Source organism: Poecilia mexicana, unplaced genomic scaffold (assembly GCF_051168715.1).
Source record: "Poecilia mexicana isolate PSO_F unplaced genomic scaffold, ASM5116871v1 scaffold_10, whole genome shotgun sequence".
In the NCBI taxonomy this organism is placed as follows: domain Eukaryota; kingdom Metazoa; phylum Chordata; class Actinopteri; order Cyprinodontiformes; family Poeciliidae; genus Poecilia; species Poecilia mexicana.
In genome coordinates this window covers 19323544-19350219 of record NW_028263379.1, presented here as the reverse complement: position 1 = coordinate 19350219, position 26676 = coordinate 19323544, and the positions used below count along the sequence as shown (strand labels likewise).

The 26676-nt window shown below is 39.2% G+C and overlaps 1 protein-coding gene across 1 annotated transcript in view; it reads right to left on the bottom strand.

The window, feature by feature from the left end:
* Positions 1 to 12169: 12169 nt before the first annotated feature.
* Positions 12170 to 26676, bottom strand: part of dock2 (dedicator of cytokinesis 2) — a 102203-nt gene continuing 87696 nt past the window's right edge. Inside the window, exons 36-51 of the mRNA XM_015001292.2 lie at positions 24525 to 24615; positions 23798 to 23908; positions 23195 to 23284; positions 22188 to 22292; positions 21832 to 21973; positions 20189 to 20270; positions 19937 to 20021; positions 19498 to 19584; positions 18491 to 18667; positions 18021 to 18104; positions 17785 to 17922; positions 16535 to 16662; positions 14190 to 14388; positions 13923 to 14028; positions 13202 to 13350; positions 12170 to 12866 (exon numbers count right to left, since the gene is read on the bottom strand). Coding sequence (XP_014856778.2) covers positions 12804 to 12866; positions 13202 to 13350; positions 13923 to 14028; positions 14190 to 14388; positions 16535 to 16662; positions 17785 to 17922; positions 18021 to 18104; positions 18491 to 18667; positions 19498 to 19584; positions 19937 to 20021; positions 20189 to 20270; positions 21832 to 21973; positions 22188 to 22292; positions 23195 to 23284; positions 23798 to 23908; positions 24525 to 24615 — 1837 coding nt within the window. The 3' untranslated portion in view covers positions 12170 to 12803. The remainder of the gene's footprint in view (positions 12867 to 13201; positions 13351 to 13922; positions 14029 to 14189; positions 14389 to 16534; positions 16663 to 17784; positions 17923 to 18020; positions 18105 to 18490; positions 18668 to 19497; positions 19585 to 19936; positions 20022 to 20188; positions 20271 to 21831; positions 21974 to 22187; positions 22293 to 23194; positions 23285 to 23797; positions 23909 to 24524; positions 24616 to 26676) is intronic.

Below are 26676 nucleotides of genomic sequence, written 5' to 3'. Positions count from 1 at the left end.
CAAAACACTTTTCTTTTTCTTTTTTTTTAAATTAGAGCAGAATTGTGTTTACATTGTTTCGATCCCAATATAGCCTGATTCTAAACCAGCATTTTTCTGTCTTCCAAAACAAATCCTTTCCTTTTCACCTCTATCTACTTCTGTCCCCATTCCCTCTTTGTCTGAGCCACTGTTTGGCTGACACACACAGATCATGATCATCATTATGCCAACCAGACATCTGATAGGGAATTTAGTGCCACAGATCACACACACACACACAAGCAGCTCTCCTGTGGAATCTCTCACTGCATCAGCTTACAGACAGTACAGCCGTCACCAATTACGTGGTCGATGTCTAACCCACTGATACCGCTCTGCTGCTGTCGAACCCTGCTGCTACCTGTGAATGTCATGCTTGTTAGTTTCTCTTTAATGAAACGAGCTTCAAGATGACACGGGCTCCACTTTCCAGACTGTAATTTCGACCGCTGGTGAGCTGTCCGATCAAACCGAGGAGAAGGCGCTGACCTCGCATCGTCTCGTAAGACGATAGACGTGCTATGAACAGTTGTTTCAGTTTGAAAATCGAGACTGAATTTAGGGCCAAATATTTGAGAAAAATACATTTCTAACAGGAGCTTGGAAAACTGTTGGACATATGTTAGTTTTTGCACACACAATGTTGAATATGAAACAGTTGAATAACTATTCAAAAAGCAGCCTCCCCTGCCACTAGACACAACTCACTTCTATTTTGATTGGTTCACAGCTTCTCTGTTAACCTGAGGATCTCCGAAGCATAACACCACAGGTCTGATGATACAGTTGCAAAGTCGATCATCGACATTTAGTGTTAGCTATGGGCATTCTGTATCTCTCATATTAGCCCAACAACAAAACAGATTGGGTTCACATTGAGGAGGTAATTCCTCTGAATCGCACGCCTTTCGATCGGTTTCTCCATTGTTGCCCATGTGGGCATTGAACTCCCTTAGGAGAACCACTTAATCCCAAAACGGCACCCCTTTTCAGGACACCATCCAGAGAAGGTTTGATAATCTAAACTACTGTCTGCTTGCACCCTAATCCTGCAAAGAGGTAACACCCTTTTCATGTATTTTACAACACTTAATGCCTGAGTCATTTTTCTAGTCTATTTAAAGTCTCTTTTCTACACCATAACCTCCTCTGGGCTGTGGGTTAACAGCTCTTCGGGGACATGTGCGGCACTGCATATCGCCCTGTGTTTGGGCTCGATAGTTTGGTAGTTTACACAGATTTCTTTCTTCTTTCTGTTATTTCTTCTACAACCAAATTTTTATGTTGAAAATAAAGATCGCTTTTTCACTTCAATCCAGTGAATTACTGTGAGTATAAAAAGACACTTCTGGTAAAAGTCAGAAATGATTGGTAAAGGTTTCTCAGTTTCTGCTGTTATTGTGTTACTGCAAAGGTACGGTACCTTTCACCTTTTATTCCGTTTTCCAGAGGCACTATAGAATCTGTAGATTTCTCTCCCAAATCCCAGAGCCGCACAGGCAAATGTGACATGCATAGAGCACAGGCTGCAGGCAGACATTTTACCTCTCGTATTACTTCCATTCAACCTTCTGAGTGACCCCTTACAACCAAGGAATGTGAGCAACATGGCTTTCTTTGATCAGCTGTCAGATAGGGCTTTATCAGGGAGACCCATTAAAACTCACACTACTGTTCTGGTGCCTGCTTCCCTATCAGCTGTTTGTCAGAGAGAGCAGAAGGAATAACATTGGGGAGGGCAAAACAGGCTAGAACGAGTCAAGAGAGGAGAAAAGAGTTGACAAAGGAAGAGCCAGGCAATTACAGAGAGGCGTGGGGAGGAAAGGAAACTGACACTAAAGGAGTTGAGGGCGAGGATGGTTGGGCATGTTATCTGCCTTGATTTACAGAGTTCTGTAGGGTATTCAACACTTTGTGCTCCAAACACCATCAACTTCTGCTGGACAAGAATTGATCGAGAAAGAGTCAGTCGCTGGAATATTTCAACACTGCACTCTAGAGGCTGAAAATGCAAACACTGACCACTTATAGTAAGAGTGCTACTATCATTTAAACAATTCTAAATTTTTCAAAACAGATTCCAAGAGGAAGCAGAACTTAATCTCACTACAACACATTTATATTTTACTTAAAAATATGAACGAGGAGATTGCGTGCTTCGTTTTGATCTGTGTCCAAGGACAAAATTACAAGATGCCACTGACTCCAACTCCTTCATTACACTCCTTTACAAACACCCCAAAAGACCACTAGATTAAACTTTAAGACCTTGGCAAGAACAAGAGAGGCTTAATTCAAAATAGTGCTGAGAAAAGCCAGTCTGCAAGAACAGCACAACTGCCCTCTGTGCATGAGTTTAACCGTATTCTTGCCTTTTGACTATTAAACAGAAGCTGCAATGCATTTCATGTATAAAACATAAAGGATACCGCTCATCGTGCCCTTTGTTCTTTTTTTAGCCAGAAGTTAAGCCAAAACATCAAGAGGTATTACGAGTTGTTAGCACTTGCAAGGTTGTTTGTAGCTCCAGGGTTCAGTGGTCAGCAGCGCAGCAGCATTTCATAAGTGCACTGGATCCACAGAAAAGTTATCCTTTTAAAATGTAGCTGACGTGTGTAAACTTGAAAATGATGCCGGCCGGTCAGGGATGTGTGCTGAAATATGTCATGCTGACGTTGCTTTGTGGTTGTAATCACAGGGAGAAGTCAGAACTCACCGAGGCTTTTATTCCCATAGGGACAGCTTGTCTTTCCAGAGTGAACAAACACTCAAACTTTCCAGACAGAAAAATCCACTTCTTTACCTCTCAAGACTCTTGCACCACGCCTTGAGGGCACGTTTGATCATCTATGTCTGTTATGTGCAAATATTACCTGTCCATTGTGCAGAACCTATTGGTACATTTGGAGACTTTCATCTTGTCCTTCATACATTAACCACCAGCATGTAGAGGGTCGAATAATTGAAAGTCTTTTGGCTATGTGTTACTGCCCCCTGGTGGATAAGTCCTTTACCTACAGCTTTGGGTCTGATGACAGAACCTTAAAAGTAAAGGTATAATCTCTAATTTTCTTGAAGCAAGCTGGAATTTTACCAGCTTTCACAGCAATAAAGTTTTGTATCTTTGTATTAAAATTACTACCTCTTTTCTTCTGCCATCAAATGCTTTTTATTCTAATCAAGACCCAGCAGGACTCAGGCTAATTGCAGCTGTTCTCAGGCATATAAAGAAAAAAAAACAAAACAGAATATCTATCATTTTTCAGCTTTATTGTTAATATATAGCTGTATTCAAGTATAAACGAAAAAGAAAAAAAGCTAACTCCATAGCCCAAATACAAACCCAGACATATCCTGGCATAAGGCAGCAGTGTTAATAACTGTGCCACCGTGCAGTCCTGTCCATCCATAAGTATGACATTTATTAATTACAGCATCAAAAACATTTTGTAAATAAAAACCGTGAGCCAGGAGGAAATAATTTCCTTCCTGTCAGAGACAGAGGCAACATTTATAACAGCATATATGATGGATTAGCTATCTGAAAAATCTCCAGCCAACAAGAATTATTAGCATTTAAAAGCTGTTATTCATGTTGTCATGAAATTTTTTTCACATAGCCTACTATATTTACATAAAACATAGTATATACTAGTTCAGTTATGCTAGCTTGACTTTGACAACCTTAACATGTGGATGTGGTGTGGAATTCTGTTTCAGTTCAGTTAGAAAATAAAAGGCGACTTATACACCAACTCTGACAAATCATCAGTACAGCAGGTTTTAATGAGCTAATAGCTGCAGTAGCTAATCTAACACGTTGATCACTTATTAATAATCGCAAAATAAACATCAAGCCATAAAAACATAAGACTGTAATGGACTGCATATTCTGATATTTTCTTTTTGTGGGGACATTATTAGTACTACTACTATTATTTAAAAAAACTATAGCAATAATAACAGTATTAAATTACAATAACTGTTATTATAATGTAATATTATGTTATTAAATTATAATAACATAAAGTTATAATATAAATTTATGTTATATAACTTTATATAATATTGCTATTGTTTTTTAATTATTAGTACTATTATGATTTAAAAAAAACAATCTGTTTAATAAAAACACTGTTTTTATGATTAAAAAACATAATCAATGTGTTTATTATATATAAATAGATGTGTTTATTATATATAACTATATACTATTTATATATATAATATATAAATAATATACGTATATTATTTTTATAATATAAATATTATTTATATTATAAATGATATAAGATATTATAATTACATATATTATTATAATACAGTATAATTATAATAATACTAATATTTATTATTATAATTAATAATTTAATTAGATAATTAAATTTAATAAAAATTTAATCATATAATTTAACGTAATAATTCAATTATTTAATTATAAAATAATAATGTAATTATTAAATTATAAAATAAATGTATATTAAGTTATAGTTTAATAACATAATATTGTTATAATTTTATTATATTACTATTATCATTATCAATAGTATCAATAATAATTATCAATATAAGTAATAATTATATTTATTATAGTGATAACTATGTATTATTAACATTATTATGATTAATTATAATCATTTTAGTATAGTACTTAGCAATCTAATAATTATTGTATTACTAAGTATCATATTAATTATTATATAATTAATTGTATATTGATTAACATACTAATACATTAATATTCATATTATTATTGCTATAATAATAATAATAATAATAATAATAATAATAATAATAATAATAATAATAATAATAATAATAATAATAACAGCAATAATAATGATATTGAATTATTAGAACTTTGTTATTATATTACTAATATTATTATCAATAGTAATAATATTTATTGTTACGACTGGCTCAAGGTCATAACAAAACGGGAGACCATGCAGGGGTTAAAGTGCATTTAAATTAATATTTATTAACAAAAACAACAATGGATTGTGGATATCAGTATCAGTGGTGTAATGCAAATGCTTGGATGTGTTGTATGAGTGCATATGGGAGTGTTGAAGTGCAAAAACAAAGGCAAACGCAAATGTGCAGAAAGGAGGGGAGCTGAGGCCTGGCAACAAACACCACCAGTGTCAATCGGCAGAGTGGACGCTGAAGGCGACCCAGAAGCCAGGTTCAAGTACTCTGCGCTCCCAATCAATGAACCAGAGACACCTGCAAAGGGGAGGAGCACAAAGACAGACAAAAGCAACACCTGCAGCCCAGCCTACAAGGCCTAGGGCCGTAACACCCCCACCCTTAAGAAAAGGGCCCCAAAGGGGAACCTTTTAAAAAAAACAAATTTAAAATGATGGGGCTGGTAATACATTACCGAAGATCTTGGTGTTCAGGAGGACCACCGTCACATCAGCCTTCATGTCCCACAGCCAGCAACACCAAAAGGGCATCAACCAAAGTGAGCCGACATCTCCGCAACACCAAACAGTCACATCATTGCTTCACAAATTTTTCCCAGGGTTCTCATCACATGACCAACAAAACACAGAGAGCCACACGCATAAAAAACCCAGCATGGTCCAGCACCATACTCTCATGGGATTCAAACAAAATGTAGGCCAACTCCTACACCAGATCGGACATTTCACAGGCAGCAGGCTCAAAGCACACCCTTTCCTTCCACTGAACTTGAAACTCAAACAAGTCCGTTTGCGGCCCACCGGACAAACTAGTGACACTCGCCATTAAGGACGGAGACGAGTTACAAGGCTTAAGTACACAAACAAAATTAAAATTTCTAGACGTGCTGATCACATTCCTACGTGACACTCAAGTGATCATCATAATGCTCTGCCATCATTATAACTGCTCTTACCACACATCCTTTAACCATTAAAAGCCTCATCTTGATCCATGGTTTATAAACAGACAAGCGACAACACGCACAATAAAAACTCCAAAAGCGACCACCCGCAGTGTGTCCCTGCTAACTGCCTAGCGAAGAAGCTTACATTTATCAATACACTAAATAATAATAATAATTATTATTATTTATAATTATAAATAATGATGGAAATCAAACCTCATTTCCATCATGGAAGAAGAAGTGGAGGTGGTTGAAGAATATTCATCTGTACAACAGTCTGGACCGAGATGCCACAGTGAAGCGTCAGTGGACAGCTCCGCACCTCTCTTCACCCAAGTGTCCAAAACATACGGCCGCAGACCTGATGAAACAACGACCAGGTCGATCATCGAACTGCGGCCTAGGGTGTCCTGGTGCCAAGTGCACATATGGACACCCTTATGCCTGAAGATGGTGTTCGCTATGGACAATCCGTGACGAGCACAGAAGTCCAACAACAGAACACCACTTGAGTTCAGATCGGGGGTGGGGGGGCAGTTCCTCCCAACCACGCCCCTCTAGGTGTCACTGTCATTACCTACGTGAGCATTGAAGCCCCCCAGAAGAACAAGGGAGTCCCCAGGAGGGGCACTCTCCAGTACCCCCTCCAAGGACTCCAAGAAGGGTGGGTAATCTGAACTGTAGTTCGGCCTGTAAGCACAAACAGTCAGAACCCGTCCCCCCACCTGTAGGCGGAGGGAGGCTACCCTCTCGTTAACCGGGGTAAACCCCAACGTACAGGCGCCGAGATGGGGGGGCAATAAGTTTGCCCACTCCTGCCTGGTGCCTCTCACCGTGGGCAACTCCAGAGTGGAAGTACGTCCAGCCCCTCTCAAGGAGACTGGTTCCAGAACCGGAGCCATGGATCAAGGTGAAACCAACTATTTCTAGCCAAAACCTCTCAACCTCACACACCAGCTCCGGCACCTGGATGCACAGTTGTAATTACAACTCCCTTACACTTCAAGCACGTTTTTCACTGTTCATTATCATATCCATTAATATCCATATCTGTCTCCATGTTTGTTCCTAGGGAAGATTGGAAAAATCATTACTTGGACAGTGGTCTCTTCAGGGGTCTTGTCTTCTATTGCAGTTTTCATCAAAGGAGAAGTTGAGTATTCAGACTCAGCTGTTGCCTTTTCACAGAAAACTTCCCCAGCCGAGGAAGCATCAAAATGAAAACCATCGAAAAGAAAAACATTGAAAAGATAATACCGAGAGAAAGTGCACTCGTCCTAAATCGCTTCCAGAAAGTGGTTTGTCAGAAATGTTCCTCATTCCTGAGGTAATCAAATGTCTAATACCAAAACCCAGGGGAAAAAACATGCTAAGATCTCTGCCACACTAAAAATCAGGGAGAGCGCGACAGATATAACATGATGTCATTCAAGATAGTGGACAACAAGGATTTCTAGCGTGTTGTTTGTGGTGATATTTAGCCAAGTCATCGCAAGTTCTGCATGCGGCAAATTGTGATTTGTTCTGAGATCGAACACCGTAGATATCCTCCTCTTTTGCCCTTTTCTGCAGCACAGAAGTTAATGTTTGGTAGTCAGGTCTTCTCTTACCAGAATTAACGTCCTCAGCCGGGGACGTTTGCTGCTTTGGAAGATTAGCCAAATCTTCCCCTAGGACAGCTCTCTCTCGGGTCCGATCTTCCAATGGTGCTTTTGTCAGCGCAGAGGTTGAGGGTTTAGCCGGGGACAGAGCTGTCTGAAAACTCCCACCATGGCCTAATGATGAGCCACGGCAAACTTTCCCAGCCGGGGAAGTTTGCCGTGAGTCTTGCTTCCCCAACTGGGAAGTTGGGGAAGGGTTGAAAAGATATGCATCAAATTCATCGTAATCTATGGACTCATCCGTGCAAATAGCCATGTCAAAAGTGACCCCAGGAAGTAGCTTATTGCAAAGCTTCCTCACTCCTGAGGTGACCAAATATCCTGCTCCAAAAGCTATTGGAAAAAACATAGTGACTGCGATATTTTCCATTCTCAAAATATTTGTGAAAAACGTGTGCTACAGATCAAAGAGATGCTTGGATATAACCTCCTGTTTTGAGATCCAAGCATTCATAACCTCAGATGTTCTTTGATCTATGTCATAGATGAGGTCATAGCTACAATGAGTCTGTAGTTCTGGGGGAATGTCCGTGCTTCTGATCGTTGCTATGGAAACAGTCAAATCAGTTCTGCATGACTCAAACTATTAACCCTTTGCAACTTAATCATTCGAGGCGCCATGACGGACTTCAGAAGGGTGTATTTCAGGAGGCTAGGGATTAAAACAGGGATTTTAATGGTTAAATATTAAGTTTAGATTGATAATGGTATATTAAAACCATTAATTTAAGTAGGGTTTTTCATCACTCTATCAGGTTTAAAATTTTGAATCATACTTGACTTAAAAATATCTTAAAAGTAAAATTAAATGTAGCTTACAAACATTTGCTGCTGCTGCTGTTGTAAATCGTGACAAGAAATTTTGCCTGATTGAAGAGCTACAAAGAAATAATTTTGGTTTAATAATTTTACACTTTAGCATAAAAATAGAATAAAGAATGATCCCAAAGAAATGGTGCTGCCGCTCCATATTTGATGGGTTGTAAACGACCCACTCGAACACATTTGTTCTGTACGGTGCGGAAATGTAAACAACAGACGGAGCGCAATGTCTTCCAGCTTTTTCTGTGTAACTGAGAGCTTGACACCAACAGCAGCACAGCGTCAGCAGCCCACATTGCTGATAGCCGGGAAAGAGATACATGAGTCCATTTCTATGCTTTCCTGTAAACTGGTTACGAGTCTGTTGGTTTTTCACTTTTCTTGTATTTGAACTATTAGACCATCTGGTAACCAAATGCTTATATCTGTTTTTAAAAGAATATTAGCTTCTCTCTTATGTCTCCATCAGATGAGCAGCATTAGCAGCTTTTGGTGACATTATTGTTAATAATAATAATTAGATTGTTTTTGAATTACAATGAAGGATTTAAAATGAACTGATGAAGATGGTCTATGTGTCTAGTCTGACCTGGGAGAGATGTCTGGGGTTCCCTTCTGGACCTGTTACCCCATCAACCCGATGTGGAAGACAATGTTCAGAATGTAGATCTCACGGCATCTCGTGGTTGCAGCCAGTGAGCTGAGGGAAATACAGCTCCATTTTGTAGCAACTCAAGAGCACAGAAACTCCAAAGCACACACAAAGAAGAAATTATATATATGTTACAGGTCCCGGGTGTCAGAACTGCTGTAACAGAGTTGACACAATCTGAAGAGAAAATAAACCAGGAGTCAGCAATGACAACCAGCGCTGTTGTTAACTTCCAGATTGCGTTTTTTTTATTTGCTGACTTGTATTAGTAAACAAGCTGAGTTTAAATACAAGGAAAGGACTAAACCTCTGACTGTAACTATGGTAACTTGACAATCAAACAATTAATATTATTCTTTGCACTTTTACAAAGTAAACTTGACAATCCCTTTGAAACCACTTTGAATCTCTTAATGTATCAACTGAAATTGAGACAGTTATCGGCGATAACCGATATGTACTGACATTGTATGCGATCTGTTATAATACCCGGGTGTCAGAACTGTTGTAACAGAGTTGACACACAATTTTAGCACTTGAAGCTTCGGAGCTCACTCCAAAGGTTCAACCTCAACATGCATGTAAAAGAGAACAAGTGTTTGTCCATAGACATGGACCGTAAAGTGTTGGAGTTTATCCGACTAACAATTCAACCCCTATTTTGGGAAAAGGACACTCAATTTGTTTTAACTGTCAACACTAAAAAAACAAAAAAAAAACAAAATAAAACTTGTCCAACATGGGGATGTTGGGACATAACGGCCCAGGGAGACGTTGGGACCTAACGGCCCTCCATAGAGACGCTAAGATCCAACGGCTCTCAAGAGCGAGCAAACGCCAACCTCGCCCGAGAAAACCAGCCAAACGGTGCACAAAACCTAACTACACGACATATTCTGGTTAATCGAGATGTTAAATATCCCACACGGTAGCCTTGGTGCTTTTCCCCAACCGCATACTGACCTGAAGAGAAAATAAACCACCAGTTAACAACCAGCGCTGTTGTTAACTTCCAGATTGCGTTTGAGACAAACCGGAAGTCCATCCCAGAACCAACCTGAGAGCAACGCCCCCCAAACAAAGGTTCCGCTTCGCCATTACTGCTCCTGTCAACCACCTCAGGAAAGCACTACAAATACACACAGATTCACATGCCAAACTGCAAATGATAAAAAAATAAATAAATAAAAAAATACTGTGGTGGCATTTTTTTAGATCCATATATATATATATATATATATATATATATATATATATACATACACACACACACACACACACACTTATATGCTGTTTTTCATGAATTCAGACAGTTCAGAATAATTTCATTGGTGATTAGTCACAATCACTCAAGCAATGCACCACCATTATTTCCTATGAGAATAAACTGCATTTCTTTCCACTTTGCCAGCCACTCAATCCATCTTTTTTGTAAGACGTGTGTCTTTGGCAATGAAATCACTGACTGGAGTCGCGGTTTAATCAAAAACTCCATGTTCCAGACTAGAGAGTCACAGGGCAGGACTTTGCAAGACTTTTAAATGGCTACTGTGCAACTTTAAATTGGCTGTTGGGAAGCCTTGTGGTCAGTGTGAAAGCAGCTAATGGTAGCATTAATAAGGTAGGGAAGCCAAGCTTCGACTGCCCTTAATCACCTCCTGACTACATGTGCTTCTCAAGTACAGAGCCCAGAGAGAGCCGTGAGGAAATACAACCTCCAGAGGGCAAATGTGAGATACCCATCCAATCCGCGCGTCATTAAAACAGCCTAATCTGAAATTATATTTTCTCACTTAATGTCACTTTACCAGAGCAGGAGAGGTATTAGCGCCCTGTCTGAATATACAGACTACTAATTTATATTCATCTAATGCAGCTGTCTGTCCGCTCCTTTCAACAACTGAGCAAAATGTCTTTATTAAAATGTCACTAAATTCAATTAAGAAGGCAGGATGAGAGCCAATAACCTTCCCACTCCATTTGCTTGCTATCTGTCAGAGCTTTGGGGGGTTTAGCTGTGCGGATTTAAAATAAGCCAGGACCAACCCACAGGTACCAAACTTTAAGCTGCACAACCGACCCTATGGGCCATCAGGTGTCTCCCAGATTGTTTTTTTTTTTGTTGAAAGGATAAAGGAATAAATCTGCTCACCATCCACTGAGCTGCTTGTCGTTCCCCCCCTCCCCCCCCACACACACCCCCCCCCCCGCCCTTTTGGCCCAAAATAGCTCTTCAGACGTGGCGTGGCTCACCAACATCGTCCTTTGCTGACTGGCCTTATCTTGGGCTGCTCTTTCATTTTTAATGGTCCTGTTCACAGAGTAAATTATTCACTGTAACCCTGGAGTGGTATCTACAAGCGCAGAAACAAATTACAAATCTAAAAACAACCTTACCTTACACAGCAAAGGTTTCAAGCTTTAGATTTAGCACAAAAAAAGAGGGACACCATGCTCGCCTCTGGGTAGAAAGCTTAAGTAAATAAAAACAAAATCCCTGACTTTATTGTTAAGGCCAGGTGACCAGTCCTGTGAAAGGCCAGTAGACGATGAGATTAGTGCTCTGTTATAAAAACTTTGTAAAAGCACAATGTTATAGCTTTTAATATTGGTGAATTTATTGAGTTTTTATAATAAAAATGTTGTAGTTGACATTTGTCAATGTAGAGGGACATTGCACACCCCTCTACTCTCGACACTACTGAATAAAATGCAAACAGCATTGTGAAAGTAAAAGAAACACACTAAACAGGTCAGGGATAAAGTTATGGAGAAATGTCAGTCGAATATATAATATATAAGAATATATAATAAAATGTGTCTATGCAGAATGCTGTTGGAGGAACACCCGTAAAGATGTGTTTCTACAAAATATTATCTCAGCAGTGCTGAATGCAAAAGCATGCCTTAGTTTCCAGATATTTCACAGATACATTTCTTTAATTACGCGTCCTTTCCGTTCCACTGTGAAGATATCTGCTCTTCCCAGATGGTCCTTTCCTTTAAATCCCAATTTAACGCAAAAGAACAAAAGCTTTATGTTAAACATTGTGGTTGTGATATGGGAAAATCGGAAACAGTGCAAGGGGTATGAAAGACTTTTTGCGAGTGAACCCAACATCACAGCATATCGAATTGGTTTACACAAAACAGTCAGACTTTATTTTAAAGAAATGTTTCACAAATGGTACCTCAAACATACAAAAAAAAAAGGAAAATGGCTTCAAAAGAATGATAGAAACAGCACAGCAGATTAATCTCACTGTTTGTCGACTTTTTCCCCCCCTTATTTGTTGAATCAGTGCATCAAAGCTGTTTGCCGTATTATTCCAGCTCAGAGTCCTACGTGAGGACATGGCACCCTGTACGCTTTACTGAATTATCGCTTTCTCATTACTGTCCGTCATCACCGGGCTGAAACCTGTATAAGGAGATTTTTAATCAGCAGCATCAGATGGCTGGTTTGTGTTTGCTTGTTCTTGTAGAAGCTTAATTGATTCAAAAGCTGCAAGGTGGCATTTAGCTTCTGTGAAGTGTCATTCAAACTACCAGGGGAAAAAAAAAAAAGTCTCCCAATAAAAAAAAAAAAAAAAAAAAAAAGCCTTTATTGACAGGTTGAATCAATTCGACTAAGCGACAGAGATGCTGGGAGGGACAGTCAGACTTGAGAGTGATGTGGAATTTTGGATATGGAAGGAGGTTTTAAACCTTGTCGTAAAACATGTGCAGATAAATGAGTAAGGCAAACAGAAGATTAGCGAAGGACATTTCAGAAATGGTTGTCAGCGTCCTTGGTTGGATCACTGGGCTTTGGATCTTCTGATCTGGAGCTCTGTTAAAACAAGCATGACGATTTAATGTAAATATAGCTTTCGTTAATGAAGGCAAAATGCAATCAAAACAAACGCTCATGAGCAGAATGCCGTCTTTCGTCTTTTTTTGCTTTTGCTTAATAATTTTGATTTGAGAGAGCTGAAAATGTAAATGCATACAGAGTACGTTTGGATGAGGACAGTAATAATGTCCTGCACCGCAATGCACCGTCCAATCGATTCAGCTACTGAATAATTTAACTTCTCTTTAACTCTCACGTGTTTTTTAACGGGTTACAAATGTCTGATTAATATGCCACTGAAAATGATTAAACGTGTTGTCATGTTTGTCTACCTTGGACTTAAAGAGCAGGTTAATGACGCCCTTTGAGCGTCTGTCTGCTGTCCGGTCAGACGTCCCGGAGGGAGTCATGTTCTTGCTGTCCCTCTTGGCTCTGGCTGCGTCCACCTCTTCTCCCCCACCAGCCACGGACAAAGACAGACCTACAGAAAACAAGGAGCACGACTCGGTGCTTTATTATCTGTTTTTTTTTTTGTTTTTTTTTCAGTAAAACACTTTTGGGAAAACATTTTTGCTCTTGAAGCTGTTCTGCTGACGATTATCTGCTCCTGCTAGAGAAGTGTGCTCGCTCAGATGTGGCCAGCAGTACTAATCACAGTTAGTGTATTAACACGGCCACCTGTGCTGGCTCAGCTTGTCTGAACGTGGCAAAAAGCCAGCAGAGCATCAGAGAACAGAGCTGTGATGCACCACTACAAGTGCAAGGTCATGTAAGTGATAAAATGACAGAAACTGGACAGTATTGGTGCATTTCTCTAAAACATTACAACATTTTTTTTCCCCCTGCTTCACATTTGGCTGTGTGTTGTTTTTTCAGAGCCACGTTTCCATGCTTGCCAGCAGTGGACATGTCTCCCCCCGCCCCCCCCCACCTTGGCCTGGGGGTTATGTGTGTGTTTTTTTGTTTTTTTTCCAGCCTGACATTTTCTCTCAGGCCCTGACTTTCTGTTTTGACATCACTGTCCAGGCTCAGATGATTCAGTGCTCCTGTTACCTGTGATGGCTGGCAGGGATCGAGAGTTGGCATTGGTCAGCGGCGCGTTTTCGTCGTTTGGCTCACACAGGTTGGTGTCGCTGCGGAACTCCTGCTTCTTGGACAGCTAGAGGGAGACAGAGATCAGAAAACTAAACAGCAGCTCGGCAAAGGCTCTGAATTTTCTGGCTCGAGTATTTACACTCAGCCTCCCCCGCTCCCTCCTCCTCCTCCTGACGTGCATGTCTTTACAATCTTCTGTCTTGCTCTACGGCCGACAACGCTCACCCGTTTGCAGTCCAGCGTGCTCGTCCTTTCTCTCTCCTCCGAGATGAAAATCATGCTGCTTCGTTTCTTCTTCTTCTTGCTCTTCCTCAGTCTGACCTCTGCATCGCCCACCGTCACCACGCTCTCCTCACCTATGCTCATGCTACCGCTGGAGCGGGGCAGAGTGGAGGACCAGGAGTTTGGTGACTCAGGGATGTCCCTTAAAAGAAACACAGAAAAAAAAAAAAGCACAAGTTATAAAATGCTATCTGAGGATACAGACTGCTCAAAAGACAAATTAAAGGAACGCTTCATTCAGACTGTAGCCTCAAGTCCATTCGACACCCAGAATATTGATCTTGTCCGCTCAGTAGCAGAGGTGATTGTTATTCAGTAAAAGTAACTGTAGTGTTATTAAAACTGGCAACATTTGCGGTAGAGGGGCAACAACGAGACACGTCCCTTAACAGGAACGATTTTACAAGTTGGAGGTCACAGACGTTTTTCCCTACTCATCTTTTCTTGCTGTTTTTTCACTAGTTCTGCATTTGTCGATGGTCAGTGCTGCTACTGCCAGCATGAGGTGAAACCTCGACTCTGCAGAGGTTACGATGATAGTCAAACTACAGAACATTCGCTGCGTTTCTCACAAATTATGAAGGACAGCCTGTGAGACAGGCAGTTTCTCTAGGGAAGGTGGAAAGCGCACCTATCAACAGGACCGGGATGATCTCTAACAGACCCTGCAGAACGACTTCCAGCGGGTCACTGCTGGGACTTTATGAGGGTGGCTCCTCTGGGGAGCCCCTCTGCTCTTAGTTTTCACACAGGAGAGAAGGTTCACCTTTTGCATGAATGACATGATGTCAGGAAGCTGTGAATGAGGCTAATGAGGCTTGTTTCATCATTCAGCATGGCTGGTTTAGTGGGGATAAGTGATGATTTGGGGAGGTAAAACACACGGAGGCGCGCCGACTTCCATTCAGTAACAGGACTGCTCATGCAGACGGAGGGAATTTACATGGAAAAATCATTATTCGTTTCTTTATTACCCCTAAATTGAAGCAAAACTAAAAATGGCCAATTAGACAATGTTAGAGGGAGTGTGGAAACCATATGGCAGATCATTCTCATGTCTTTTGGGATTGTCAAGTTCTCCAGCCTTACTTGGCAGGAGTTCGCTGGAATTATTCACTTAATTATTGGTCAGAATACAGAATATAGATTTTTCATATTTGTGGGGAGATATCTAAAATGCACTTGGAATACAAATATTTGCTAAAAAATAATGTTAGCAGCTGGTAAAAAAAAAACAATTATGAGGAGATGGCAAAAATAATGACTCCATTAAAAGAGGAATGCATTGGAATCAGAGAAGAAGTGGAGAGGATTAGTTCCTCAATAAATTTATGTATGGGAGGATTTATTAAGAATTGGAAGATATGGAATAAAATATTTTAAATATAGGTCAGTATTTGTCTCTGAAGACAAGTATAATAAGGGTATTAAATGAATTAAGTAAATGTAAAATTTAGATGATTTTTTTCTCTCACCTTTCCTCATATTGACGAGACCTGAGTTTTTGGGGCCTGCTATAGCAAAGCATAGGATGAGCGTTTTTTGTTGTTGTTGTTGTTCTGGTAACGAACTGCCACGAAGTATAAATAAGATTTTTACTTTTGTGTTGAATGTTGGTTTTATAATATATTTCACCACCAATGACAAAAAGAAAAAAAAAATACATTTTCACTAAAAAAAATTCAACAACTGCACAATTCTTGTTAAGTAGCATAAGATAAGTAGCATTTCAAACGAGCAGAGGAAATCTTACATTTTTTGAACAACACCAATATTTGTTGTTAATCTGTTGCTAAGAGATGAGCGCGTTTTCTGGTAACCAAGAGCCACGAAGTAAACATCTGATTTTTACTTTTACAAAATGCACCAAACTGCAACTTTCTTGGGTTTAAGCAGATGAGCAGTCTTTCAAAAGAGCTTGTGTCTTATCCAGTAGAAAACCTCTGGGACATAATAAGTCCAGTTCAGGTCCGGTACTGAGTATCATTTTATCAGTTTGTACAATAAATAGATTTTTGGGTTATCTTTGAATTTAGTTCTTTAAGGATTGATTACTTTTATTTCCATTAAATGAAGTGGAATCCATTTGTTCCAAGACATTACACACTCTGTATCAGTACAAATATATGAATTCATTTTTCCACTGCGAGCTGATTTGTTTCCATCCTAAAAGTATTCATTTGACACTTTTTAGCAGTTTGTTTATCAGCGTTTTGTTGGTAAATGATGCATCTTTGCAGCTCGAGACGACAGGTTAAATGTCAAAAAGCTGTAAACTTTTATTCTACCTGTCTGCGTGAGACTTGGTTGGGGTTCCACATTCAGATCCCTGCAGTGAAGAGATGGAGATGATGGATTGTCGAAAGGAGCGCAGCATTGAGCGAGGACGAGTAGACTTTCTCTCATCCAGATCTGGCTGCAGAGACACAGAGAAATAATAATAATAAAAAATTTTGTACTGATTGTGTATAAAAGGGAGGACCTTCATGGTAGCTGACCTTCACAAGAAAAACACTTAAGTGAAGCAGAAAATCACATACTGTCTCAATAAACAGCATTCATTTTTATTTTTTTTATTTTTTGCTTTTTTTTTTTTTTTAAATACTTTTCTTAAAACTTTTGAAATTATTGATAATCTTGGTAAAGGTGTGTAAGAAAGTTACAAAACATGTCAAATAAAATTTGCGGAGCATGTGGAGTCTGGTGAAACAAAACCCGAAATAAGAAATAACTATTTCTAGCACACACATTATTGGCACTCTGTAGTACAGAATGAGAAAAAGAACTTGTTGTGACCGTCATAAGTCAGACAATTTCCACAGTCATGTTTCCAATCAGATTAATAACAAAATGTTGAAAGTAGAACTGCAACAAAGAAGGTTGGACACAACCAAAGTCAAGGTTTTCACAATCCAATAAAAAAAAAAAAAACATGAGGAAGATGCAATGGATTATAGCAAAGGGTCATTAGAAGCTATCTATGTGACAGGTAATTAGAGAGGCAAGCCACAGTCTACCATCCCAAACATAAATGTCTGATATTACTGAAGTCTAATGTAACATTTCCTGGATGTTGTCCTAATTGGTTCAGATGATCCAAATCCAAGGGCATAAAAACAACAGGAAGGGTTTGGTGTAAAACAAGAATAATTTTTGTGACAAAAAAAGGGGATCATTTTTGAATCTACAGTGAAATCTGAAAAAGTAAATAACAGAAAACCATGACTAAGTAAAACAAGACATCATTGTCAGTGTACTTTCTTATAGAGGTCAGATATCTTAATCGCTCCAATGACATCAATTCAGCTTTATTTTGGCCACAGAGAAATTTAAAAAGTGCAAAACTCAATTACTGTGCCACTCCAGAGGTTTAAAGAGTATTTTAGAGTAGTTTGCCTGAGTAGACTAATTTACAACTTCATTATAAATTTCCACTACAGTAACTCTTTGAACCAGCCTTCCAGGAGCAGACTTGTGGATTTCCCAAGTTTGTAATTTTACGTCTGTCCCCTTTATATTGTTTCTAATTAATTCTTACCAACTCTCTGACGCCATATTCCTTCTCCACTTTCTTCTTCAGTTGTTTGAAACACTCCTCCATGCGCTCATGGAAAGGTCGCAGGTCGTCTGTTACTCTCTTCCCATGCAGAGAGATTCCTCCACCGAGCAACGGGATCTACACGTGAAAATTTACGACGTAAACAGAACAAACATGCAGGAGCAAGACCACAGACGAGGTGGATGTCCATGTATTTGATTGAACGTGCTGTGTACCTGCCACGCGATGAGGTCTTTGAGCCGGAGAAGTTTCTCTCGATCTTCTGGGTGCTGCAGCGTGTACTCTTCTGTAAAGAATGCCTGACGGAGAAGAAATACTCAGGATTTGGTTAAAGATTACCACATAAAATATCAGCTATAGCAGATTGCAATGTTGGGTTTTAAATTCAAGAGGTACTGAATTTAGTACGAGCTATTATCCAGGATGAGGTACCGAGACTAAAATAAACCATATTTGACAAAATTAATGGCTGCAGAATTTGCACCAAATCTTTGTCAAAGCTTCAGGACGATGTAAAGAGTTGACACACTAATTAGTTGTCAGTGCTGCCTTTGATCTTCAGCCAGACTCCTGAAGATCAGTCATTTTTTAAGGAAACATTCTGGCTTCAAATTTTGCTTTAGTAATTTTTTTTAAAGCAAAATAATCCCTTTTATCAGATGACAAAAGGGAGCATTTGAAATACCTTTTCGTATTTCACAAAGCCTCCCATGACAGCTGGATCCACAATGCCGTTGAGTAACATGGAGAGCGGGTTGATGGGTAGGCTCCAGTCGGCTTGGTACTGGTTGATCATGGTCAGAATCTTCTCATTGGTGGACTCCATGGTTTCTATGGCATTTTCTAGTGGAGACAATGTAGTCTGGAAGTGGACCGTGATGGAAAGAAGAGAAAATAAAATCAGCAAATGAAGGTTTTTAATGAAGAAAGTGTTTTTTTTATTTTTTTTATTTGCCATGTGGTTTATTTCCTGGGGGCAAGTTGTAGGGAACAGTAGTCTCTGTGGGGGTGAGGGTTGGAGGAAGAGCAGAAGTAATCTGATTTACATTCCCTGAATTGAAGGCCAGCTTCAGCATTTTTAAAAGATCAAAACTGCATTTGTCCTTAATTTAAAATACCTTAGATAAACTGGCTGTTTCTGCCCTGAACAGAGACTGCAATAGAGACGTAACCTAAAACTGTTCTATAGTTTCTTAGCGTGGCAAAACAGAGGTCCACCGCCACCATGGTTTGTGACATAAAAATCAAGAAAGTAATCTGAGAAACATGATGGACATCAAAGGATATATTTTGCAAAATATATTAAAAATATTATAAGCTATATTGCACATTTTTGTACTTCCATTTGGGTTTCTACTGCTTGTAAAAAGAAGATTAATAATAAAAACACCCAGACATTCTTTTTAATCTCTGGAAAATGAGCCGTTTCCAAAACCCTCCAGGTGCTGAGTCTCATTTGGCTGGCACTGCGGTGTTGCCTAGCAACCTGAGCTGAGCTCCAGCACATTTGGTCAGCTGGTTTTACCGCTGACCAAAATAGGCCGAACTACCAAGAATGATTTTGTGCAAAAAAATGTAGTATATTTTGTATAGCCCATAGACCTATCCTAACCTTCTAGGAAGCATGATAGGCCACCTTTAAACATGAATAAAGTGAAGCACAGCGTAAATCAACATGTCTGTCAGACTCACATGTTTTATGTCGGTAGCCTCAAACCAGCGCAGGATCCCGGGCAGCTTATACACAGTGGTGAAGGTGGTGCGTTCGATCCACATGGACTAAAACACAACAGAGCAGAGGAGATAAAAAGAGGAGAAACTGCTGGTAAGTTTATGACACTTGTGAATACTTTATTATATTTTGTAAAAAACAGTCTGAACTCTTTCCAAACACTTCCCCCTTCGTTATATCTAATTATCTCAGTTGCTCTTCTAAAATACTTAAACACAAGCTCGTATTAGACCCTCTAATTGTGTACTTTACAGCCTGCAGTATCTATAAAACTGTTATCCAGTGAGAAAGGAAGTCTTCATTTCAGAGTGAAGACAATGCAAATTTACAACAGCGCTTGAAATCCTTTCACAGTCCCAGTGGTTGAGGCTGTGAATCGACTTCCAAGGAGTAACTCACAGCAAATTCATTGTTTGGGTCCACAGGTCCTTTCCTCACAGGCCTTGAATAATGGAAACGCTGCACATAGTTGGACTTGTAGAAGCTACAGTGTGAAACGGAGAGAATCGGAGACCAGGGTGAAAATAAGAAACTAATTAAAAGCATAAAAAATAAGAGAATGATGTAGAAAATTATTATAGTCAGAACTATCAGTGTTTGCAAAAATGCACACTTCATCGTATTGGACTGAGTTGTTAAGACAGCACTGACTTGATGATCTGGTCAGGGACCGGCTTGTTTTTCAGGCGAGGAGGGATCTCCAGAACTGGCTGCACAGTGAAACACTGGATGTCTGGTTCAAAATGCTCAGGAAAACAATACTTTGAGTGTGACGCACACTGTCCTTCTATACTTACGACACCTTGATTTATGTAATTTATATTATTTGAGCTCTACAGCTGAGATTTATAATAAGGATGCAACAAACAATTGTGTTCAGACCAGTAAAAGACCTCATACCAAGAGATTTAATGCATCCATTTCCTTTTAAACAAAGAGTTTTTTTATTATAGATTTTATAAAACAATAGATCTCCACATAGCCTAAAAAAACAGCAAGAAAAATGTGTCCTCGTATCTCAGGAACAAAACATATATTTGCGTTTCCAAAGTTCAAAATCTTTATTCTTGGGGAGATAAATTGCTTTCCCAGCTGTAAGTGGGCAGACTGACCTAAAAGCGATTCTTAAACCGCCTCTGATTGAGACCTGAGGGACGGGATCTTAGTCTGTCCTGCTTTATTTATACCTATATTAAAGCGAGGAAAACTTCAAGCTCAGGGTTTTCCAACTCCTCGGTATGCTGTGTGTGATAATGTGAAATGTTGGGCTGTAGAATCTTGCTAAAGTATTAGGACTGCTTCATAAATACCCATGATTTGCATTGGGACTTTTATTCAGGGAAGGAAATAAGTCATTGTTGAAAAAAAACAAAGCCATAAGCAGAGATTAATATAAAGCAGGTCGGGGACAGAGCAAACACGTAAAAGATGCTATTCTCCTTTCTGGGGAAAATGCATAAAAAAGCTCAGTGTTGTGGGGGGGGGGAAAACACACAGATTCCAACAGTGGAACATGGTGGTGGCAGTATCATGCTTTTTTTTTTTTTTTTAGCAGACACAGTGAGGCTCAAGATGAAGGGAAGATGGATTACTTTAAGTTGGTCAAACTTTTGAGATTTGGGTGGATTGGATCCAAACATATATTTTATAAAGGCCTAATCAAAGTCTAGTCCTAACTCCAGCTTAAAATAATAATAATAATAAAAACAATGTTCACAAAGCCTCTCCACTAAACTAAGCTTGAGCTATTGTACAGTGAGGAATTTGTCCATGTAAAATGCTGCTACAGATATATTCTAAAAGACAGGCAGCTGTAAAATGCACCAAATAATCAATATTTGCTTTAAATGCCCTCAACACCTTTATTTCTTGTTTGTAGCATAATAGTATATAGAAATGTTCTAGGTACATGTGTATAGGTCATTTATTATTATTTCCTCCTGTCCTTTTTAATGGATGAGATCTCAAAAGAAAAGACTAAAGAATATTATGGTGTTGTAATTTTGTTGTATTTGAATACAACATGTCACAGATTTTTTTTTTTTGTGAAGCCCAGCAATTCATGTCAGTTTATAAAAGTGAAGATATTAATCCTAACTCAACATCAACTGATATGGATTCAGACTCCTTGAGTGACCCAGTTGTTTATTAGTACCACGCAGCTGCAGTGTGCCATTAAATGTGCATTTCTGTGTTCACTGGTCTTGGAGGGCTGCAGTCCATCTGCTCCGTTTACGTTCCCTGCTTTGTATGCACTTATAAAGATTAAAGCCGATTAGCTTCTTTAAGGATACACTGCAGTGGAGAGTTCTTGATGTCGTCTCCCGGCATGGTGGTGGTGTTAAGGCGCACAGAGCTGGGAAACTGGCTCATCAGCTGGTTCTGGAAATCCTCTCTGCGCTCATACTCCTTACCTCGGTGGATAAACACCTTGTTCTAAAGCAGGAAGAAAATAACACATAATAGTTGTGCTACTTATATATAAATACAAAGTAGGCTTTATAAGACTCAGCAAACTTAAACAAATTTCACTTTTACTTCTACTTTTACTAGCATTTACATTATTTAGCAGCTTCTTTTTAGAAAGCACAGAAAATGGAGATATGCCCCTTAATTTTAGTGATTTGCACCAGACATTATAACTACAAACCCTGATGAAAGGAGGGTAGCCTTGTCCATAGAAGCCCACTGCAAAGTAGTCTGGCTTAGGTCTCAAGATCTTCATAATATTCTCATAGAACTTGGCTTGTTTTTCCTGCAGGGAGAGATAAAGAGAGAAACCAAGGATGTGTCCAGGGGGGGGAGAGTTTCAGATGTGCAATGTGTGCAGTCAGGGCAGTTTAATCAGCTCACGCCAATGACAAAGCTACCATCAGCAGAATGCTGGACCTGCGAGGGTGATAGATGCAGAAAAAAAAACCAGCATCCCATCCAAGGGCAATGTCTGTCATTTATATAACCACATAAATTCAGCAACAGCTGAGAAGAGCCGCGGCTGCAGTCATACAAGGAGAAAAGGAGCCGTTTTTTCCATTGTTGGAAAATGGGCGGTTTTTCTTTGGGAAGCGGTGAGATATACGGAGTGTGAGGAAAGCAGCAGAACAAGGGGAGAGAAGCTACAAGTTAGGATGTGACCTGGTGCATTCGAGATAAGAAACAGCAGTTACAGAAAATACTGTCACAGAGGGTTTTATACGCAGCTTCAAGTTAAGTTAAAAATGGAGATTAAAATGGTGATTAGTAACCAAACTCCAAAAGCAAAAATCATCATTTTAGATTGCACAGACAGCTATTTATTAATATTTTAACAGTTTGTCTTTGGGTTTTATCAATCCATTCTGGCCCAACCGGCTCTTGAGAACATTCACAATCTTGACGTGGCCAAAAATAAAAAAATGACTTTGACACTCCTGACCTAAATGAACCTCCGAGGCTGACTCAGTTTCTCCAAACTTTAATTCACCACAGTCTGAACGAGCAACAGCCTGCGGAAAATCTAACCGTTACTATTTCAAAGCTGTTTCCTTCAAGTAATCCAACATTGGAAATATCAATAAAGAAAATAAACAGAAGACAGCCGGGGATATGAGAAGCAGCCAAACCATTGATCATGACTGCTGTGCGGCTGATTTGAGGTTTAAAGCTGTGATGTATTACCAGTCTCTTGCTGAGTAGCTCGTAGTCAAAGATCTCATTTTCATACTGCTCTGCTAGCTCCTTGCACAGAATGATGGCCTCTTCCCACATCTAAAACACAAAAAAAACCAAAAAAAAAACAAAGAACAGAAACAGAACAGTGGGTTTCAAGACGATCTGCTGATAAACTCAGTTCAGAGAAGTTATCATTTTCTGTAACGGAGCCAAGACCAGTTTTCATGCTGTTTTTTTTTCTTTTTTAGAAGATTTGCATGAATAATTAGACTTAAGTAGCTGCTTGAACACAAAGAATGAGCCTGTATTGTGACAACACACAACAAAGAGCTTATATTGTTAAATTGTCATTAAACTACAATGTGTATCTGTGTAAAGTGTAAAGGTCTATTACGTACAATTTAATTACTAACTTTCTGTTGCCTGATAATATATATAAGTGGAGTTTATAATTCTTATTGTGAATAACAGGCTGAATGGTTGTTCTACACCAGTCTTAATGGAAACATTTAAATATATTGCTTTGCAATGATTAGTCTTACGGAGTATCAAATAATAACTCACACTATCCGTGCATGGTAAATTGCATACAAGGGTGTCAGTACAAACCTTGCCCTTGTCGAAGTAGTCGATGATGGTGTCATAGAGCGTTTCTTTGAGTTGTCGCTGAGTTTGGGAGCCATGAAACTCAAACTGGGGGCTACACATGTCATCAGACCACTGGACCAGAAAGAGACATGTTATTTATCAACTTTTGACAGTTATATAAAATTAATCTTTTGTGATATGACCAAGACATACAGCATATATGTCAAAACATCCACATACATCCTCTAATTATTTAAATTACATCATATGTTTTAAAGATTTAAGTATCTAATAATGCGAATGACTTTCCATGCAAGCAAGCTATGTTTTGTGGAAAAAAAAAAAACTGTAGAGTTTCTCTACTTTGATGCAGTAACACAACGCGGAAAGAAAATCCTCCGACCCCTTTTGCGAGCTTGTAAACGTCCCGTAACAATGATCAGGGGACAAAAGAGGTGAAACACAGTCCAACACACGCACGCACATCCGCTCACGCACAAACACGATCACTGTGCGAGCGCGCTACATCAATCACCATAGTGATATGGCTGCAGTGGCCAACGCAGAGCCATAAACTAACCTCGGGGCTTCATCGTTTGGAGGCCAGCGACGTAGCAACCATTTATCAGCAAGTAAAGAACTCTCTCATTTGTCGCAGGCAGACAAGTGATTAGGCCGAGTGAGGCAGCGGGTGCAGCGTTACACAACAAAACATATCCTCTTGTGTTTGTGTGTGTGTGTAGCTTGCCTTGAGCAGCCGGGAGTGCAGCAGAAGGGTGTAGGCAGCCTCTGTGTAGTTTTCGCCCTCCAGGTGAAGGTCTCGTAATTTGTACAGATACCTAAACACGCACAAAGCCAGAGAAATTCCTTTAAACATCACTCCACTAGATGCCAGTGTTGGGCAGCTTGAACATCTGCAAATGAAGAATTAGCCAAAGTGCACAGCTGGTATCAGCATTACTCTCCACACACAAGAACCTTGAAACCTGAGCACAGCACAAGGTCGCTCAAGAGTACGCATACGCAAACAAGGCACAATGTATCTTTTTTTTTTTATAAGTATGACAAAGTCTTTTCTACGCGTGAGGTGAAGTAATGTAATATGCGCCACTCGAATAGAAACGGTCATTTAAATGTTTCAGGGACTCCCAGAGGGAAAACACTGTGTGCATTATGAGTGGGCTGCAGGTAAAAGAGGTGCTTTTAAGAGACACAGTCTTTAATGTCATCTGTCTGGGTGAAAAAAGCTCAACAGAGGGAACTATTCACCATCAGAGGGTTAGTGAACCTTTGTAGAGAATGTGGAATTGTTTATGATAGAAAATAAATTGAAATGAATGATAAAGATAGAATAAATACACATGTGCAATCTTGAATATTTACTCACTGAGCCGTAACATCAGAATCTATGTCTTTTACCAGATATCCATTTGTGTTTCTGTAATATTTGTGCTTTAATGGTTTATAAAAAAACAAAAAAAACAAAGAGAAAAACATTTTGAGCAGTTTGTCCGGGTTCAGAATGTGTACATCCTTTTCATCACCGTAGCAAAAACGCCAACAAAACAGTAAAAGACACTGACAGAAACACTGCTTTAGTTAACAAGAGCAAGATTTTTCATCATTTATTAAACATATCTATCATGCCTTTTCCCCTATTTAAATAATTGATCATCTAGGTAGTCTGAAGCAAGACATATGTAGTGCCATACCGTTGTCACTGTACTGTCGCAGTAAAATAAGGTAATTCTATCCTCCGAGTTTGTCTATTTACTATTTCATCCAACTCTCTGGCAGTTATCCACAGTGGGGAAAACTGTGGCCTTGTGCAAGCACAATGCAACACGTGTTGACGTTACTAAGGTGCAGCAACATGTCAAATATGTTGGTTGATACACAGAAACACTACAGGTTATGCATTTCTTATCCTTCACAGGTTTAAATTATTGTCTTAGTGAAAAGTGAAAACCTCAACCAAAAGACTGGAACTTTTTGGGCCTAACGTATTGCTTAGCAGGGTACAGGATTTATGTGAAAACAGGTGCTGCAGCTTATTGTAAAAAATAAAAATCACAACATCATCAAACTGGTTGCAGCCATAAACAGGAAACAATTAGGTGTTCAGGGGGTTTACTGAAGTCTGTTATCCTAAGTGGAACAAAAATAAAAAATAAAAATGGGGAATTACTGGGAAAGCGTTCCAAAGATTTTCATTTTAATAAATTACCAAAAATGTATATAAAAAAAGAGAAAATACAGGAAAGAAAGCCAGAAGTAGTCAGAGGGCAGCAGGCATGTAGCCAAACTCTATAAATATTTCCAAGAAAAAAAATCTCAGCGACTTCCCTGTGGGATTTCCTGCCTCAGCCCATACACCAATAGTGCTGTGAAAAAGTGTTCAACCCGTTACAGATTTCAGAATTCATAATTTCATCAATTAGGGGAAGTCTCCAGAACATTAAGCTACTACTTCCAATGATCATATTCTTTGTCTGAAGTGTTACCTTCCAAAAAGACTCTCTTTTGTCTTATTAGTTTCTAAATATTTTCGTAAACATCTATAGAATCATCAGGATATTTGTTGGCAAATGTGAAACGAGCATTTTGGGTCGCACAACATATCCAGTCTGTTTCTGAATCATGAACCTACTGAGGTAGGCGAAGCCTCAGTGCTTTGATTTCCTCAGTTACATTGACACCGATAACTATTTGACACCACATTACTTCTTTGGTTTCTGCTGAATATATTTCAGATGTACATGATCTGTGTCGCCCTGCTGGCTGGACCAACTAGCTGAGTTAGTGTGCAATACCTGTACAATACCACCGAGGATCCACGTGCCTTACTGTCCTCTGCATTTCATTTACGTTTCCCTGCTACAACACTAATGGTGTCAACA